Source organism: Ictalurus punctatus, unplaced genomic scaffold (genome assembly GCF_001660625.3).
Source record: "Ictalurus punctatus breed USDA103 unplaced genomic scaffold, Coco_2.0 Super-Scaffold_100046, whole genome shotgun sequence".
Taxonomy (NCBI): Eukaryota; Metazoa; Chordata; class Actinopteri; order Siluriformes; family Ictaluridae; genus Ictalurus; species Ictalurus punctatus.
Window position 1 is genome coordinate 2210633 of NW_026521087.1, and position 20000 is coordinate 2230632.

Genomic DNA, 20000 nt, shown 5'->3' on the forward strand with positions numbered 1-20000 from the left:
GAAAGTGAGAGACATAGATAGAGATGACAGTGAGACACACATACACTGAGAGAGTGAGACAGAGACCGATCAAGAGAGATGGAAAGACAGGCAGACAGACAGACAGAAAGAGATAAAGAAAGAGAGAGAGAGAGACTTGTTTCTCTCAGGCTCTCATAGTGACTCAGGCCTCCGCTGGTGCTGTCCTTGGTGCTGAAATCAGTCACTAGCCTGCAGTTCACTGAATCTTCATTACAGCATAAACATAATACACTATGTAACCAAAAGTATATGGACGCCTGACCATAACACCCACATGTGCGTCTTCCCTGAACTGTTGCCACACAGCTGAAATCACAGTAAGGTTTGAAGGGGACCCAATCAATCAATCAATCAATCAATCAATCAATCAATCAATCAATCAATCAGTCAGTCAGTCAGTCAAATGTTTGCTTACACTATTTAAATAGGCCCCATTTCGTGGCAGCTATTGCTTACGGCCATACCACTCTGACAAAGCCCGATCTCATCTGACCTCGGAAGCAAATCTGGGCCTGGTTAGTACTTGCTTGGGAGACTGAATGGGAATACTAGGTGCTGTAAGCTTTTTATTTGGATAAGTGTTTTCATGATCTCTGCACAACATCCTCTTTTGGGATAAAGATTGGATACAGGTTTGAAGGGGACCCAATCAATCAAAAAAAAAAAAGCTGCCTTCCAAGCAGTAGATCTGGGTTTGATTCCCGGCCAATGCACGGATTGAAACCGGTAGCTACTTGAGGTACTTTATGGTAGTTGGCACAGAAGGAAGGGATCACCTACCTGAAAATAAATTAGTCAACAGAATGTGCCATAAGATTCTCTGCAGGCCTCCTAGAACTGTTTCTGCTTCCCACTTGTGTTGTTAGTGGTTCTTTGCTGTTTGTAAACACATCATTATCCACCAGGGCACGTTTGACCCGTGAACAGGGGCGAAAATGTAAGAAAATGCCGTCTCTCCGTGTCTGTCTTCTGTTAGCGACAAGCTAGCATGCAAACTGTGATGAGAGGTGTACATTTTCCGCAATCAGCCATCTATATAGTTAGTGTTTTATATTTAATAAGCAAAGATGTCTATATGCTGATTGGTCTTAAGCAGCATTGTCCAATCTTCAGGTTTTCGTTCCAATCTAGCAGGAGCCACACCTGATTCCAATTGTTTGATCTGCTGATCTTGGCTTTCAATAGACTAAAGTGTGGCTTCTGCATGGTTAGAATGAAAACCTGCAACCACACTGGCCCGTTCTGGATAAGACTGGACAACCCTGATCCAAAGCAAATAACCACTAAGGTAAGTGCCACTTTGTTAGTTCAGAATCTGTCATGCTGACTCGACGTCACTCGATGAACAGGGAAGGAACCGGTAGATGAGGAGACTTCCCACTGTTGACGAATGGCAATTTCAAGTTGAGGGTGCGTTTTCTTTGCGTTTTCCTGCTTGGAGGTGGGAAATTACAAGCTGCAACCTCGAGTCAAGCGCATCATTACTCTTGTCTTCTTGATGAAGGAAAGAGCCAGGCTCCCACATTCAGTGGAAAAGAAGAGACTGCCTGTGATTTTGCAAGCAGCTGTTAACTGCCTTGCTGCAAAAGGCTCAATGGAAGGGAAGCCTCTCCCAGCCTTTTCCGGGCGTAGACCTCTTGCTGATAGGTGAACTTGCTGACCAGTACTTTACGGAAAATTTTCCAGTCACGTTCAGAGTCTTATTGAGCAACGAAAGAGCCAGGCCTCCACTTTCTGTGGAAAACCAGAGACTCCCTTTCATTTTGTCAGCAAATGTTATCTGCTTTGCTACAAAAGCCCAAAAGAAGGAAATCTGCTCTGTTCAAGGTCTCGCTTTCTGGCTGTTCCTAGAGGACCTGATCCTACCGTGATGACGACCGGTCAGTTATTAAAGCAAAGTTCAAAACTTCCAGCTGGTTTCTGCCCAGTCTCAAACCAGGGACCTTTTGCATGTGACGCAAACATGATAGCCACTACACCACAGAAACCATGAGTGCAGATCTTTGGCTGTTGCCTATGGTCTGCTGATGAGAAACGCACATACTTAAACTTTTGTTCACCAGAGTTGAATTGCCCAGCATGGCATTGGTGGTATAGTGGTGAGCATAGCTGCCTTCCAAGCAGTTGACCCAGGTTTGATTCCTGGCCAATACCTGAATTGAAATGGAAAGGGAGCTGAGGGAAGTGTGAAGGTCAGTGTGGAGAGCACGAAAGATGTTGTCGACCTGAAGGTGTTGGATCACACCGTGCCAACATGAGAGCGTTCTTGGAGAGAAGGGCATAGAGTGTGCTCAGAGGTGGGGCAGACTTCATGGACTCACTTATATGTAATCTTTTGGCTGATATCCAAAACAGCTTTCAGGTTTAGATCAGGTTCAGCTGACTAAATTTAGTCTATAACTAACAACTAAATGACTCAAACATGATAAAACATTGTCCTGTTGTCTAAAGATCGATATTAGCTGTTAAAATGTGCATGAGAGAGACTTCCTATTTGTTCCATCTGTTAGCTACATTATTGTCACAGCTCCAGTGCAAAAACTAATGAAGCAAACCGCAGACATGAAACTTATCTTGGCTACGTTTGGTGTGAGGACAAAAATCATGCCAAATTAGAAATTCATTCCTATAAAAAAGAGGCGTCTTACGCTCATGCCTGTTATTCTCAGGAGGAGGACGCTCGCGGTCACGTTGCCGGCTTCACCGTAGCCAGTGAGATCAGCGCTCGTGTTTGGCAGATTTGACAAATTCTGTCCACTAGAGCCTGCTCTTGTTACCACAGAAGCACTGAAGGGTAGGTGGGGGGCCGGTGAGATGGAAACCTGAACTAAAAATTGTTGTGAACGTAAAAAAACCATGAGGCTGTGAGTCAGAGCTGTAATGTGCTGTTTTTAAATCAGACGTCCACAATCTGGGGATCCGGTGCCTGGTAAACGGTGATGTAGTTCAGGACAGCAACACCAGTCAGCTGATCTTTAAGACGGAGAAGGTGGTGGTGTGGGTCTCGCAGTAAGTATCCAGCGCATGGTGGTGAACATATTTCACTGACCTGATCTTACAGCAGTGTTCAGATTCAATGTTCAGACTCTTCTAGGGATGCATTGATACCAGTACTGGTATAGGTCTGATACTGTGCTGAGTGAATTGTGCAGCACATTAAGCAGTAATGTGACCGTGCAGAGAAACTGTTGCATGTGGGAGCTGTTCAGATCAGTGAGCACTGAGACATTGGTGTATTGTTACTGCATCCCTAGTGTCTTCTGTACAGCTTTGTTCATTTGTCTTGAAGGCAGGTTTGTGACTCTGTACCCAGGCGACGTGTTTCTAACAGGCACGCCTCCAGGAGTGGGCGTGTTCAGAAAGCCACCCATCTTTCTAAAGGTGAGCTCAGTTTCCAGTTTCTTACACTGCGTAGGCTTGTTCTCCATTTTCCAATTTTGTGAATCTCTATAAGACTAATATGACCTGGATGGAGAAACACCGTGGCTCATTTAATCCCCTTGAGTAAATATACATAAAAGACAGGGGCGCAATAAGTTTTGGTGAGCCGAAATCCTCAGAAACGTTAAGAGGTGCCCTTGGTGATGATGGGTTTAGAAAGTCATTCATCACGTCTGTTGTTTGATGACCGTGCGGAACTAAGCGATTAGAGAAATGGTCAGCTCTGGAGTTATCTCCTACTGAGGCAGGAACATCTGTACAGACGTATCCTTTGAGATTACTTTTGGAGAGAGGAAACACAAAGTACAGCGTTCTTCAAAATTAATATGAAGTCAGAAAGCTTTCTGATTAGGCGTTATCGTTAACGCACCACATCAGAAATATTTTTATTTTAAGGTCTGTGGCCTTGCAGTGTTGCACGAGTGTTTACAGTGTGTTGGTGTATACACTGATGTGTTAATCATAATCATGTGCTTATGTTTCGAATTAATTTGGGTCCAAGTTTAGATCTCAAACGCATCTTGCCGGCTGAAGTGTTTCTTTTATAACCAACAACTGAACACACCTTAGTGCTAATTTCTTTTAAACTCGCAATCCCCCCCCCCCCCCCCCCCCCCCCCCGCCAACAAAAATAATTAGCTTTTAATTAATTAGCTTTTGAACGAAATGTTCCATCAAAACAAACCTCATGACTACACCTGAGTACTAAATTTGATTAGTTCTTTGTACTGCTTCTAAAACATGACCCATCAGACAGCTACTTACGGGGGGGGGGGGGGGGGGGGGGATTCTTTATAATTCAGAAGGAATACAGAAAGGACACGTCGTGGAGTGTCAGATCGAGGAGATCGGGTTCATCCGAAACACAGTGGTGTGACTCCTGCACGGTTGGCTGACTTTTATCTGAGCTACAGAGATGGAAAAAATTAAAATAAATCCCTTTCACCGTTGAAATGCTTTAATGTCTAGACGTTTCTGAAATCCTAATCAGATTTGTGTGCACTAGAAATGATTGGTCCAGAGTGCAGGTGCTGTGATCTTCCAGGAGATAGAGCTCTGTTGATTATTATTACTGTATTAGTGGGTTGTCCAACTTGCGAATCTCTCTCGACATTATCGATCGCCTTCTCCGTGAGTGTGCAGGTGGTCCTTGTGCAGTTCACCTGTGTGTGTGTGTCTCGAGATCTTACTCAGCACCTGGTGCACTATAGTAATCAGCCCTGTCCGTCAGCATCTCTCTCGCCGTGCTGCATGTGGAAGGAGTCTGTCTATATATGTACTTGTGTGGGGTGAAAGAGGGGGGTTATGGGATTGCTACGGTGTCCCAAGAGGGCTGGCGGCATTACCAGTGGATAATCAGGGGCTGATTGGAGGGTCAGTGGTTCATAAGCTCCGTCACTCATCGTTAACAGCATCATGTATGAGAACGTGGAAAAAGAAAGATCCGGATTGAGTGACGGTGCAGAACAAAATCTGTATTCGTCTCTCCAAATCAAACAAAGCAACGTTATAAAGCAACAATTTTCATCAAACAGAAACCAGAGAAGAACTCGTTAACTTCCTAACAATCCAACATTGTCAAACACTCACTAATTAAACTGAATACAATGACCAATATCCTGCTCTCTTATTGGTTAACAGCTCTGATCAACTCAAAATCCTACCAATATTCTCACTCAAAGCCTACCATCAGCATTATATCGAATGACATTAACACACTTAACACACAACATGTAGCTCAGAGCTCAGTCTTCAGTTTGCACTAGAGCTACAAGGCTCTAAACTGTCAACAGTGTGGAAAGTGAACGCTTAAATCATCACACACTGGTTTAGAAATCTATCTATACAAATAAAGAATTTTTAGCTGCTAGTAGTAAAGGCATAATGCTTTAGGTTTCATGATGCTAAACCGCTAGATATAAGCTTCACTTGTTAGCTACAGCACATTAAGCTCATAGCTTCAGTGCAAAACTGAAAACCACAACAAACATTTCCTAACTACATTCATAAGAAAGAGAGAAACCAAATGCAGTTTTTAAAGGTCCACGTTCAAGAACACATCTTGCTCCAAGCGAATTACCAGAAACACTGATATTTTGTAACTAAACCTAGAGCGGTGTAGACGTGTGTTTCTCCTGCGTCAGCCTTAGAGGAACTGCGAGACGAACTGGAAGAGTTTGTGTTTGTTCTCGGCCTGGAGGAAAAGAGGACTGATCTCTAGGTACACCGCCTCGCTCTGCCGGTCCTCCATCAGCACCTGGTACAAGAGAAACACACTGTAATCCAGTCTGTACAGGATTTCGGAGGGTTTTTATAATTATTTATATACATTATATACATTTATTTATTTATATTGTGATTATTGCGGCCCAAAATGCTCGATTTTTCTGTGGCTTTTTTCAAATTTACGTTGTTTTTCACACAAAATTGTTTTGCGCGTTCTTCCGCGGTGATGTTTGTTGGTAAACGAGACCTTTTAGCTGTTACTCATGTTGACGGACATGAATCGAAGAGGAAATCTTGGCCCAGATCTGCAGAAAATCTGCGGTAAGTTTAAAACGTTGCAAGCTGTTCCGAATATTGCGGCGTTTGCTCGATTCTGCTTTCGTTTCTGCGATCGCAAATGGAACCGTGGAAGAAGCTGTTCACAGGATAAACATATTTATGGCACACTTGTACGATATCCTGTGTGAAGTTTACTTGAAGACATGTCGGAGACTCTGAAAACGTGTGAGGAAAGCTTATCTGAGACTGAGTCTGCCATTTGGCAGAAACCCAATACCCTGAGGACAACATCCCCATTGTGAAGCATGGTGGTGGTAACACTACAAAATGTGTACGTGTGTGTGTGGGGGGGGTGGGGTTAGGGGATGGGGTTAGGGGATGGGGTGTGTTGGCTCAAATTTAGCCTATTACCCAAAAACACTTAAAATTCAACTTAGAAGCCAACACTCACATCTACCTCTGAACCCAGTTGGAGATAGAAAAAATACACCAGCCATGAGTGAGAAGAAGCAAGGGTCCAGCTTTATTGTTCCATTCCACCACACGAGATCCACACCGATGAGAATTCTCAGAAGTGATCTGATACCCTGAGCTTGAGCTCCAGTATTTATACTGAACTTACACAGTCAATAACCCATATGTTTCAAGAAGAGTATGATCTCACTACCAATAGGGTTAAAAAAGAGCTCATTTACCTTACTATTATGTTCCAGAAAAGGGCTATTCCACTTACACATAGAATCAAAACCAGGTGTTTTAATTTACACATAAAATCAAAACCCATGGATTTCTAATAACCCAGAAAGTCAAATCCACGGGATTTCAATAACCCAGAGACTCAAAACTAAGGGATTTCAGTAACCCAGAGAATCGAAACCAAGGGATTTGAATAACCCGTAGAATCAAAAAGTGGAGAGACAAAACAATCTAGAGGGACCTTGGTCTTACTATTATCTCACGGGGGGGCAGCTTGACTCAGCCACCCTTATAAATGGCTCCTCATGGTTCTCTCTTAACATTAAGGCCTTCCTTGCGAGCCTGCATTTCTAGTTTATAATTTATTTTCATATTTGCTCTATATCTCTATTTTATATATAGTTATACTGCTTGAAATCCGGTTTACTGTACTTCCTACTTCATAATATCATTATATTACCCATCTACTGTCCTACATATCCTATTATTCTGTTTTTTATAGAGTGTATATATATATATATATATATAAAATAAGATATTACCCTTATAATATCTTAATATTCCTTTTTATTATTCTTATAAAGTTATTGTAGTATGTGTGAGAGAGAGAGAGTGTGTGTGTGTGTGTGTGTTATGTCTACTTGCCCGCCCTTGACTGTACGAGTGTGTGTGTGTGTGTGTGTGTGTGTGTGTTATCACTCCTCAGCTCGTACACTTCTTTTTGACTTTTTGACTAATAAACCATAGTGTATTACTCTTAAAGATCTAAGTAAAGTGTGAATCCAATTCAATATTCAATATCAGTCAATATCCGCCTCACACCGCTTCTGTGTGTCTTGGTGCCCGTCTTTTCTTCTTCTCCCCTTTACTGGATACTAGGTCTCCCTCATGTTTATTTCATGTCATTTTTATCCACAATAGGTGTCAGAAGTTGAAAGGGGGGTGAATACTTAGGAAATGCACTTAAATAATGAGGAAAACAGTCTGAAGAACACTCAGTCGTCAGTATACACTAAGAATTTAGTCAACATTTTTTCTAGGGCACTCTGCACTGCGTTGTGGGGAACACAGCGGTTCTGACAAACCTCTGAGACAAAACAGCGTCACGGCACTGCAGTGATGCCTGTCTGTTAGTTTGCTTTGCCTCAGACTTATTTTGAACTGATCTAATGTTTTGTCTGCTTGTGGGTTGGAAGTCCGTGATAGTTATATAAGTAGATATTTATATAAATCTTCCACACACACACAAACATCATCCATCCATCACAGCACCACTTCTGAAGCGGGGAAAACTTCAGCCACAACAACTACAGGAACTGTTACCATTGCTCGAACGAGAAAGATTCTTATTAACGAACAACTTTTATATGGACAGAAAGATACAGTCCCCTCTGAAACTACTGGGACGACAAGACCAATTCTTTTTCTTTTGCTGTAGACTGAAGACATTTGAGTTTGAGATCAAAAGATGAATATGAGACGAGAGTTTCAGCTTTTATTTCCTGGTATTTACATGTAGAGGTGATAACCGACATAGAACATAGCAAGTTTTGTATCACACCAGCCAATTTGTAGGCGAGTAAAAATATTGGAACATGTGACTGAAAGGTGTTTCTTGTTACCCAGGTGTGTCCTGTTAGATTGACTGTTTAAACAATAAATAGCGCTGAACATCTACTCTTAGTTTTGGTTTTAGCCTTCAGTTTCACCTGTGAAGACTGCATCTGTTGTTAAAAAGGATAAGCCAACATGAAGATCAGAGAGCTGTCTATGGGAGAAAAGCAAGTCATTTTGAAGCTGGGAAAAGAGGGAAAAAGAATCAGAGGCATTGTTCAAACATTGGAGCATAGCCACTACAACAATATGGAATATCCTGAAAAAGAAAGAAAGCACTGGTGTACTGAGCAGCAGACACCGAATGGATCGGCCAAGGACGACAACAGCAGCTGATGACAGAAACATTGTGAGAGCTATGAAGGAACCCGACAAAACAACAGTTAGTGACATCAACAAAAACCTCTACAGGGTAGGGGTGAAGGTCTCAGACACTGTGAGAGCAGAAACACAGGCCATACCACTTGATGCAGTTACTGCAAGCAAGGGATGCGCATCAAATATTAAGTGTTATTTATTTTAACTTACTTCAAGACTTGTCTGTTCCTATACATTTCCTTTTTCCAGGAAATAAAAGTTGAACTTTCATCTCATATCTCATTGTTTGATCTCAAACGCAAATGTTTTTGGTGTATAGCACAAACAAATGAATCATCTGTTCTAATAGTTTCAGAAGGAACTCTATATTAGCAGTTTAAAACAGCATTGAGTACAACGTGGGCCGTTTAAACTTTTCAGCCTTGAAAATCATCAAGAAAGGGGACTGTATATAAGGAAAAGCACCTGATAGCCATTGTGAAATCTGTAAAGTGATGCTTTGGGCCTGATTTGTTGGTGGTGGGGGAGGCGGTGACTAATGTTATCTGTAGTAGAGCCAATACGTTTGCAGGAAATAAAGTACTCCTTAAGAAAAATATTGTTTTATACAGAATCCCCGTATGTTTAAGATCATGACATGATTTAATAAGTGGTGCGCATTTGCACGATGGGTGCCAATACTTTTGGAGCTACCGGTCTGCCTCACCGGTATATACCCAGCTGGCAGTAGGTGTGTAAGCTGTAGGCTTGTTTCAGTCAGCTTCTCTTGACCAAGTGCAACATCAAACTCCATCTCTCCTCCTCCACATTCTGCCACCTCACACAGCAAGGCAGAGACAGCACAGGCTGCACACACACACACACACACACACACACACACACACACACACACACACACACACACACACATACACACACACACACAGAGTTCTGATTATTACTACTTACATTATCAAATATGTCTCCTTTACCACTGTTCATCCCTCATTCCTATTGAAGGGGGTGTGGCTTATGAGACAGTCCCAGTGAAGGAGGTGTGGCCTTTGTGTCTCAGTCATAGTGAAGGAGGCATGTCCTGTGTCTCAGTCAAAGTGAAGGAGGCGTGGCCTCTGAACTTTGCATGTTACTGGATTATGTTTGTGGATTACTGTTTGGATTTACCTGCCTGTGTGTCTCTCAATAAAACTGTTCATACTGCACTTGCATCCTACCTTATCTTCATTGCATCACGAAATGTGACAGAATATTCTGCCGTAACATGGATGCAGCAGGAAGACAAGGGAGACATCACGCTACAATGGGAGTAGCAGGACAATACCTTATCGGGAAACGTTCTGATTACTGACCTCAGATTTCTTGTCCGTGCAGTTCCCTCAACGGTACGCCGTTGAACTGCCGCCAGAGACAGCGGGATTGAGCAGCTACCCGCTGGAGTTCCTCTTCAGCTGCCAGGAATATTTCTGCAGCCTGGCGTATCCCAAGCCTACTAAGAGACAGTGGATCGGGTTCTTGGTGTCCAGGTTTTGCGGACCGGCCCGTGACTGGGCGAAGCAGCTGGTGAGCAGAGTCCTCTGCCCTCCAGGATGTCACTCAATTTGCAGAACTTTTTATGGAGGAGTTCACGCAGCCAGGGCAGCTTCATGGTCTGGATTTACTGGGGTGGAGAGTCAATGGACAGCCCCAGCCTGACCTGCCCTTTAAGCTCTATTATGAGGGGATTGACAGGTCAGCCTCCACCGATCTGCTTCAGGTTCCAGCCAATGTGGAGGAGGTGGCACTGACATGCATGTCTGAGGGCTGCAGGAGGGAGACCAAGCTACAATGCCCTACCTGCAAAAAACTGGGTCTCCAGGAAGCATTCTACTGCTCTTCCACTGCAAAGCCCAGTTACTGTCCCAAGTGTCTGTTAACCAGGACAACCAAGCCCTGCTCAAGCCCAAGTCTACTGACACGGCCGACCAAGTTCTGCTCAAGCCCAAGTCTACTGATATGGCCGACCAAGTTCTGCTCAAGCCCGAGTCTACCGACACGGCCGACCAAGTTCTGCTCAAGCCCGAGTCTACTGACACGGCCGACCAAGTTCTGCTCAAGCCCGAGTCTACCGACACGGCCGACCAAGTTCTGCTCAAGCCCGAGTCTACTGACACGGCCGACCAAGTTCTGCTCAAGCCCGAGTCTACCGACACGGCCGACCAAGCCCTGCTCAAGCCCAAGTCTACTGACACGGCCGACCAAGTTCTGCTCAAGCCCGAGTCTACCGACACGGCCGACCAAGTTCTGCTCAAGCCCGAGTCTACCGACACGGCCGACCAAGTTCTGCCATGAATTCCCCTTTAAGCAGCACGCTGTGGAGCATGTGAGCGCGCGTGCACGAGCAGGTGCACCTGCTTTTCCCTTGTTGACAATCGTGACATTTCGACACGTGCATTTGTTATGTTTCTGTTATGTCTCCTCCCCGTTCTGTCATTGGTTGTTGTTTCACGTGTGTCTGAATCGCCCTCAGCCATCAGCCATTACGAGGCTGATTATGTTTGTATATATACCGCGCGCCTCCCAGCACACAGCGCGGACTATTGAGTTGTAGTAGATTAGTTGAGTGTCCTTACGATAGAGAACCAAAGTCACAGTTTATAGTTTCATGGTTCAATTCATAGTCATAGTTCATGTCATGTTTCATGTTTAGGTTCATTAGTTTAGTTCACGCTGGTTTCTCCGCCCCCAGTCCCGCGCTATAGTTCATGTTCATGAGAAAGAAAGAAAAAAGAAACATCCACCTAGTGTTTAAAAAAACAAAAAATTAAAAATAGAATGTAAATATATAACTGGAGCTTCTGTCAGCATTAGTATAAGACTTAATGTAGTGCACCTACTTATTTTAACTTGGTATGTGTTTGGAAAAAATCAAAAAGCTTTAAAAAAAAAAAAAAAAAAGGGCTGGATTGTAAAATTTAAAAAGAAAAAAGAAATTGTGCAGTCCATGGATTATTGCTCTGAAGATAAACAAGAAAAAGAAAAAAGAAGGCACCTATCATGGTGGTCTTTCCCTGATTCAGGATCTGAGGAGATGAAGGAGAGAACAGAACAGACCCAGCACAGAGAAAGGAGAGTCACATTCAAGGGAGAAAAAGCACAGGGAGAAGGCTGGATGAGGTGCATTGTGGGAAGACACGATGGGGACTGGGTCATCTTGGAGGAAAACAAAGCGGTCACACTGATGTAGTCACTCGGTCCACAGTGTTATTGACCTCGTTTTTGTTGGAGTCCAGGCCTTTGGCAGCGTTCAGACCGTTGTGGAGATTCTCCACCACCTTCTTCATGCTCCTCAGCTCTCCGGGGTGCGGCGTGGCCCGTCGCAACAGCGTTCCCTATGACAGAGGAAAAGAAATAAAGAAAACAAGACCATCATTGGAGATACACGAGCTATAGTTATAGACACTTAGTTATTGCTATTCATCACATTCGATCCATCACCGTTATAAAACGGCTCCTTTCCCACGCTGGTCCTGTTACTCGGTTATTGATGAATCATTCATTCCTGGCAATAGTTGAGCGTACATATTTGCTGGTCTATGGTCTGTTTTGTACTGTGTTATCTTTAATTTTTTTTGTGGAGTCACCGAGTTGTCAAGTTATTATTCTGACAGGGTCATGTGATTAGCACGGCAACAGCTGGACTACATTCCGCTAACAATAATAATAATAAGAATAATAATAAGAATAATAATAATAATAAAGCTAAATGATGAGTGTAGGCACAAGGTCTGTGTATTTAATAACAGAAAGGCTAACTTAGTGCATATTCTGCATTTATAACCTATAGTATCACTATACATACACTCACTGGCCACTTTAAGACAAACACCTGTACAGCTGCACAGCTGTGCAATTATCCAATCAGACAACCATGTGGCAGCAGCACAGTGCATAAAATCATGCAGATATACATCAACGGCTTCAGGAAATGTTCACATCAAACATCTGAATAGGGGGAAAATGTGCTCTCGGTGACTCGGTGGCATGGTTGTTGGTGCCAGACGGGTATTTGCGTATTTCAGAAGCTACTGATCTGCTTGGAATTTCACAGCCTCCTGAGTTTATTCAAGATGGTGCAAAAAACCATCGAGTGGCGGAACTAAGAGTGGAAACGGCTTGTTGATGAGCGAGATCAAAAGAGAGCTCGATAGCTAGACTGGGTCGACCCGAGAGGAAGGCTACCATAAAATGGAAAAAAAACAAAACAAAAAAAAACATGCCGAACCTGAGAAGACGTCCACATTTTATCTACATGATTTCATGTGTTGGATAACTGCATGAATGAGCAGGGATATACCAATGAGTGTATAAATCAGTACTGTACTATTAGAAAACCATTTAAACAATTCTCACAGGTCCCGGTCACATAGCAATACAGGTTTCTGCTCTACTCTTTTCTTACAACAGTGATTCATTCATCACGGAACAGGACAGGGCTATGTTTACAGAACTAGGCCATTTGAATGACTTTACTCCCAACTCTCAGTGTACCACGCCAAGTACAGGATAAAACACCATAGGTGTGCTGTTCCAGATAAATAATCAACGACAGTGACTGAAGGCGAAGTAAGCCCCTAAAGCAAGGTCATAGCTTTAACTACGGATCCAAAATCAGACTCTTAGAGGGCTTTCGCACTGGCAGCTCAGTCTGAGCGTGGTTTGTGTGTAATGTGAAAGCTGTCACATGGACCGGGAAGCACAGCGTGGTACCGGACCTGAGACTACCTGAAGGAGGTGGTCCTAGTTCGGTTGCTCTGGAACCGAGCCACGGTTCCAGTGAATATGAACGCAAATCGTACTCCGTTCCGCGCTTATTCAGGAAGTAAAGTAACCTGCGCGTGCATTTTAGCTGAGGACAGCATCATTACGACGTAGTCTCCACAACGCACGTGTACCATGAGCGGCAGGGGAATTTGTGGGACACAGAAGAGGTCCACTGCTGCGCATAATATCTGTTGCACCTGCGTTCGAGTGAGTCTGAACCCAGACCAACGGGGGGAACAATCGCACTCTGATTTGGACCGCAGCAAACATGACCCGTGTGACAACTATCGTACTCAAAGGCTACCGCATGCTTTATGTTCTAATTTTATTAGTTTCCAAGTGTGGTTCATACCACCAGGGTCACTCCCTGTATTAACAAAGGTGAACTGTCAGGAATTTCTTGCCATTGTATTTTGTGTTTATATACTTCTTTATTTTCGCTATTTACTGAATGCACTTCATTCAATTAGTTGGGTTTCCAAAAATTCTGACAATCCTGACTCGGCAACCTACAGAGTAATGTCCGAAATCCACAGGCGTGAAAGTTTCCTCACTCAAACTCGGGATTCTGACACTCTGACATAAGCGTTTGCACATTTGCATTTTAATTAATGATACAGTAAACACATGCATCAAAACCAATCTTATAAATTGGATGGTAGCAGTAGTAAGATAATAGTAATAGTAATAATAGTCCGAGCTGTTATTTCAGTTTAACACACACGTGCGCGCACACACACACACACGGAAGCTCAATCAGGTGATAGAGTCCAGCATTTCACAATTCTCTCACCTGTTCATCGTCGTCATCGAGGAATCGGATGGTGCTCATTCTATTCGTGGCTCTGTTGTCCCACGTGTCATCAGCCACATCGTTCACGAGACTCTCCAGAGTGCCATAGCGTGCCAGGTTATCAGAACCTACATATACACACACAAACACATTCCACTATCATGTCTCACCTCACCATTCCCAAAATATTTTCCCAAAGCTGAAGGTTAAGCCAAAATAAAGTAACCTCAACTGAAGAGTTCACCTGCGATACCCAGCAAGTAAAAAATGTCAGATTAGGGCTCCGATTATACTCGACTTGTATAAACCCGGACTTATTTAGAGGCTTTGTGCATGAGTGTCTGTGCTCCTGCTCGGTCTCCGTCTCTCCCTCCCTCCTCACCTCAGTGACCTAGCTTCCATGGGTTTTCCACCCTCATCAGTCCGTATCACCACAAATGATCATAATCCCTCGGCCTAAACAAGAAAACACAGCTGCTACTCAGAAGAGGTTAAGAATGACAAACTTTCTATTCGTCTTTATCGACACTACGTTTACATTCGCAGGCAAAAATATATATAGATATACGAAATTAATTCTGGTGCACTCTCAGTGCACAGCAGTGGATGTGGTTCCACTTGCCACTGTGGTTAGTGCTTAATAGCCACGAGTGTGGTTAGGCAGAGATAAGCTTCTTTAAGCCATGAAATCCAGCGGGTGTACATAAAACAGCTCAGGTGCAGAGAGAGAAAGTGCCAGACAAGATCAGAGATTTTAGGCTCTGTCTACTTATCAAACATTCCAAAAAAATGTATTCTTCTTCTATAAGAATATGTGCTAGACAGGCACAGAGCAAATTAAAATCCTACAAGCCATGCCGTTTAGGGCTCACGTTGAGCAGAGACCTTCTCAAACACAGGAATTCATACATACGGAGTGCTAATGTTTGCATACGCATAGGACAAAATAGCGAAAACAAAGAAATATAAATGATATGGGGGGGGAACATTTCGTGAGTTGTTTTTCTTTATTATCAAAAAAAAGAAATGATCAAATGAACTATTTTAAGAATGAATAAGAAGAACTCAGGGTTGCCTCCACCACCACCAAGTCTAGTCCATTCCTTTAGTCTCATTACTAATCTGTATGTCTCAAACTCAAATACCCTTAAAATACATGCCTCAAAAAGCAAGACAGCTATTGAAGAAAAACTATTTCTGACATTTGACCTTGTTTGGATCAACTCTAAAATCTAATATCAGTTCATCTTCTGTGTACAGTCACGATTCTATATAAATCCTCCAAAACATACTACCTCCACCACCTGGTGGCTTTTAATTCCCTCAGTTGTAATATATTGGCTGCCTTGCAGTTCTCCCTGTAGTTCTGGCCTTGTTTCCCACTGAAGTTAAGCAAGGTTGAGCCTGGCCAGTACCTGGATGGGAGACCTACTGGGCAAAACTAAGGTTGCTGCTGGAAGTGGTATTAGTGAGGCCAGCAGGGGGCGCTCACCCTGTGGTCTGTGTGGGGCCTAATGCCCCGGTATAGTGAGGAGGGATACTATACTGTAAAAACAGCACAGTCTTTTGGATGAGACGTTAAACCGAGGTCCTGACTCGCTGTGGTCATTAAATATCCCAGGACACTTCTCGTAAAGGAGTAGGGGTATAAGAAAAAGGCTAGAAAAAGATCTGACAAGTTATCTTGATTGCACTTGCATCGCAAAAAGCCACTATTTTAACAGGAGTGTGTAGACTTTTTATAGCCTCGGTAGATTGGTATACGTGTGCGGCACGCACCACACATGCTGTTCCTGGCTTGAAATGCTACGGATTATAATATTCATAATCGAAACAGTACATGATCTATACTTCAGCCTGTACTGTGCTGAAGCAAAAAAAAGTGTTCTTAAGTTTAAAAAAATAATAATAATAAAATTAAATGTTCTAACTGCCACTGAGCACAAGCGAACATATCAATGAAACTTAAGAACCTTATTTGATCATATGCAAAGTCATGTCATTCTTGAGGTTATTAAAATCATCCAGTCATTTTCAGGTTTCAGCTCTGTGCTTCATGCTGGCACTTTCAAGTAACTTTGTAGGCTGAAAGCGATCGCCACTAGAAGCAGGTATGTCGAGTATCACTTCAGATATGGAACTGTTCTGCCGTTCCATACTGTTCTGACACTAATTAAGTCTCCGTGGATTTCTATGAAACCGGACTTTTCTTTATGAAGTTAAAAAATAAATAGAAAATTGTGCTGTTGTAGAGTTTCGAGAAAAAGAAATTATTCATGCTGTTTGGAAATACAGTGTTATACTGTGTGTGTATATATATATATATATATATATAATTAGTGTAATATAAACAGAAAATATATATATAAGTCGATACCACAGAATTTAATTAAAAACACTCCTGGAGGACACTGATACTGGCAAAGAGAGAGAGAGAGAGAGAGAGAGAGAGAGAGAGAGAGAGAGAGAGAGAGAGAGAGAGAGAGATTTTAGTTATCCTAAATGTGCACACACACACACCCCTTATACTCTGAATGCAAGCATTAGTTTAAATTCACTGATACGGTGTCAGGATAAAAAGATTTATTAAAAGCATGAACATGTGAATAATTATTAGCGACATGAGGCTACATTTAGCTGACAGGACACGGGCTGAATGGAGATGCATGGTGGACCATTAAGAGGTAGTTTATAACACTGCAATGCGTTTGCATCATTAACAAATAGAGAGAGATAGAGGGGGGAGAGGGAGAGAGAGAGAGTGGGGGAGAGAGGGAGAGAGAGTGGGGGAGAGAGAGAGAGAGAGGGGGATTTGAATTGAATTTGAATTTCAAAAGCCTTTTTATTTACATGATTTTAAAACTACAATGACCGATTTCGGTCCCACAGAGTCATTTCAAATAACACTAACTAAATAGGCAGGGCAGGGCAGGGAGGCAGATAGGTACATACAGTGAGGGAAAAAAGTATTTGATCCCCTGCTGATTTTGTACGTTTGCCCACTGACAAAGAAATGATCAGTCTATAATTTTAATGGTAGATTTATTTGAACAGTGAGAGACAGAATAACAACAAAAAAATCCAGAAAAACGCACGTCAAAAATGTTATAAATTGATTTGCATTTTAATGAGGGAAATAAGTATTTGACCCCTCTGCAAAACATGACTTAGTACTTGGTTTAAAAACCCTTGTTGGCAATCACAGAGGTCAGACGTTTCTTGTAGTTGGCCACCAGGTTTGCACACATCTCAGGAGGGATTTTGTCCCACTCCTCTTTGCAGATCTTCTCCAAATCATTAAGGTTTCGAGGCTGACGTTTGGCAACTCGAACCTTCAGCTCTCTCCACAGATTTTCTATGGGATTAAGGTCTGGAGACTGGCTAGGTCACTCCAGGACCATAATGTGCTTCTTCTTGAGCCACTCCTTTGTTGCCTTGGCCGTGTGTTTTGGGTCATTGTCATGCTGGAATATCCATCCACGACCCATTTTCAATGCCCTGGCTGAGGGAAGGAGGTTCTCACCCAAGATTTGATGGTACATGGCCCCGTCCATCGTCCCTTTGATGCGGTGAAGTTGTCCTGTCCCCTTAGCAGAAAAACACCCCCAAAGCATAATGTTTCCACCTCCATGTTTGACGGTGGGGATGGTGTTCCAGGGGTCATAGGCAGCATTCCTCCTCCTCCAAACACGGCGAGTTGAGTTGATGCCAAAGAGCTCCATTTTGGTCTCATCTGACCTCAACACTTTCACCCAGTTGTCCTCTGAATCATTCAGATGTTCAGTGGCAAACTTCAGACGGGCATGTATATGTGCTTTCTTGAGCAGCGGACCTTGCGCGCGCTGCAGGATTTCAGTCCTTCACGGCGTAGTGTGTTACCAATTGTTTTCTTGGTGACTATGGTCCCAGCTGCCTTGAGATCATTGACAAGATCCTCCCGTGTAGTTCTGGGCTGATTCCTCACTGTTCTCATGATCAATGCAACTCCACGAGGTGAGATCTTGCATGGAGCCCCAGGCCGAGGGAGATTGACAGTTCTTTTGTGCTTCTTCCATTTGCGAATAATCGCACCAACTGTTGTCCCCTTCTCACCAAGCTGCTTGGCACTGGTCTTGTAGCCCATTCCAGACTTGTGTAGGTCTACAGTCTTGTCCCTGACATCCTTGGAGAGCTCTTTGGTCTTGGCCATGGTGGAGAGTTTGGAATCTGATTGATTGATTGCTTCTGTGGACAGGTGTCTTTTATACAGGTAACAAACTGATATTAGGAGCACTCCCTTTAAGAGTGTGCTCCTAATCTCAGCTTGTTACCTGTATAAAAGACGCCTGAGAGCCAGAAATCTTTCTGATTGAGAGGGGGTCAAATACTTTTTTCCCTCATTAAAATGCAAATTAATTTATAAAATTTTTGACATGCTTTTTTCTGGATTTTTTTGTTGTTATTCTGTCTCTCACTGTTCAAATACAACAACCATTAAAATTATAGAATGATCATTTCTTTGTCAGTGGGCAAACATACAAAATCAGCACTGTAGGTGATAAAAATAAACACCACTTCCAAATGCATCTGAAAAACCACAGGGAGTATAAAAAAAATAAAAAGCGAAAAAAAAAAACACAATAGTAGAAGTTGATTAAATTTCACCTTTTCTTCTGCAACCACACATAATGCCCCTTCCAGACACCATATATTTTCAAACGATACACGATCCTTCAACTAAAACCAAAAGCAGTCAAGACGTTCCACAGGTAAGTATGCTCAACTCTGTCGAAAGCCTTTTCCTGATCAATTAAAACCAAACCACATTCCAAATTAAAAATCCTTCCGGCCTCTGCAACATCCCAAATGAACGAAATGTTATCGTGAATAAATCGACCCGGCACACAGTAGGTCTGGTCCGGATGGATCACCTCTTCCATGACTATACTAAGTCGGTTTGCCAATACCTGAGAGAGCAGTCGGTATTCTACACAGAGAACTGAGACAGGTCTCCATGATCTTATGTCGTGTAGATCTCCTTTTTTGGGCAACAGAGTCAATACTGCTCTGCGACAACTGAGTGGCAGCCGCCCCGTGACTAAACTGTCACCCAGTACCTCCAGTAGGTCTGCACCCATTTCAGGCCAAAAGGACTTATAAAAGTCAGCCGGTAGACCATCGATCCCTGGTGCCTTGCCACTCTCCATACCCTGGAGGGCTCGTAGCAGTTCCTCTAGGGTCAACTCCCCTCCGAGGTCTGCATGCGTTTCCTGACACCTGAGGGAGATCCTTCAAGAAGACGTTATCATGGGCCTGTTCATTGTAGATTTCACACATGTACAGTTCCTTGTAGAAACCGACTGCTCTCTTTCGAATTTCTCTATGGTCCACTAAAAGTGTCCCATCATCAGAAAACAGGCCATGTATCATCTTATTCTGACCATTCTTTTTTCCACATTAAAAAAGAATTTCGACGGTGCATACATACACTCCACAGTCTGAAACCGTGACCTGACCAGAGCTTCTTGTGCGGTAACGTCTAGCAATTTAGTCAATAAACTCCTTTTTTGTTCTTAAATTTTCTATGCATACCTGGCGTCCTGTGTTTTTCATTAACTCTTGAAGCTCCATTATTTCGTTCTCCAAGGATTTCATGCGGAGAGTTGTGTCTCTAGTGACACTGGAGGTAGATTTCACACTTGTACAGTTCCTTGTAGAAACCGACTGCTCTCTTTCGAATTTCTCTATGGTAGAGAACCATACGATGGTCCGTAAATCCTACTGGTATATTTACACAACTTCTAAAAGCACTTAACTGGTGTTTAAAAGCATCAAA

The 20000-nt window shown here is 43.0% G+C and overlaps 1 protein-coding gene and 1 pseudogene across 1 annotated transcript; both read left to right on the top strand.

Annotated features, from left to right (window-relative positions):
• The first annotated feature begins 471 nt into the window (after window positions 1-471).
• On the top strand, window positions 472-585 carry LOC128630229 (uncharacterized; annotated as a pseudogene).
• A 1306-nt stretch (window positions 586-1891) lies between these two features.
• LOC128629961 (fumarylacetoacetate hydrolase domain-containing protein 2-like) lies at window positions 1892-3474 on the top strand. Its single transcript, XM_053678516.1, has 4 exons — window positions 1892-1901; window positions 2783-2815; window positions 2922-3030; window positions 3315-3474. The coding sequence occupies exons 1-4, from the start codon at window positions 1892-1894 to the stop codon at window positions 3472-3474; spliced, it is 312 nt and encodes a 103-aa protein (XP_053534491.1).
• The last annotated feature ends 16526 nt before the right edge of the window (window positions 3475-20000 follow it).

Excerpts from the sequence above, each read along its gene's own strand:
- LOC128629961 (XM_053678516.1), top strand. Across the intron at positions 2,816-2,921 it reads TACCACAGAAGCACTGAAGG|ACGTCCACAATCTGGGGATC; the intron begins GTAGGTGGGGGG and ends TTTTTAAATCAG. Across the intron at positions 3,031-3,314 it reads GTGGTGGTGTGGGTCTCGCA|GTTTGTGACTCTGTACCCAG; the intron begins GTAAGTATCCAG and ends TCTTGAAGGCAG.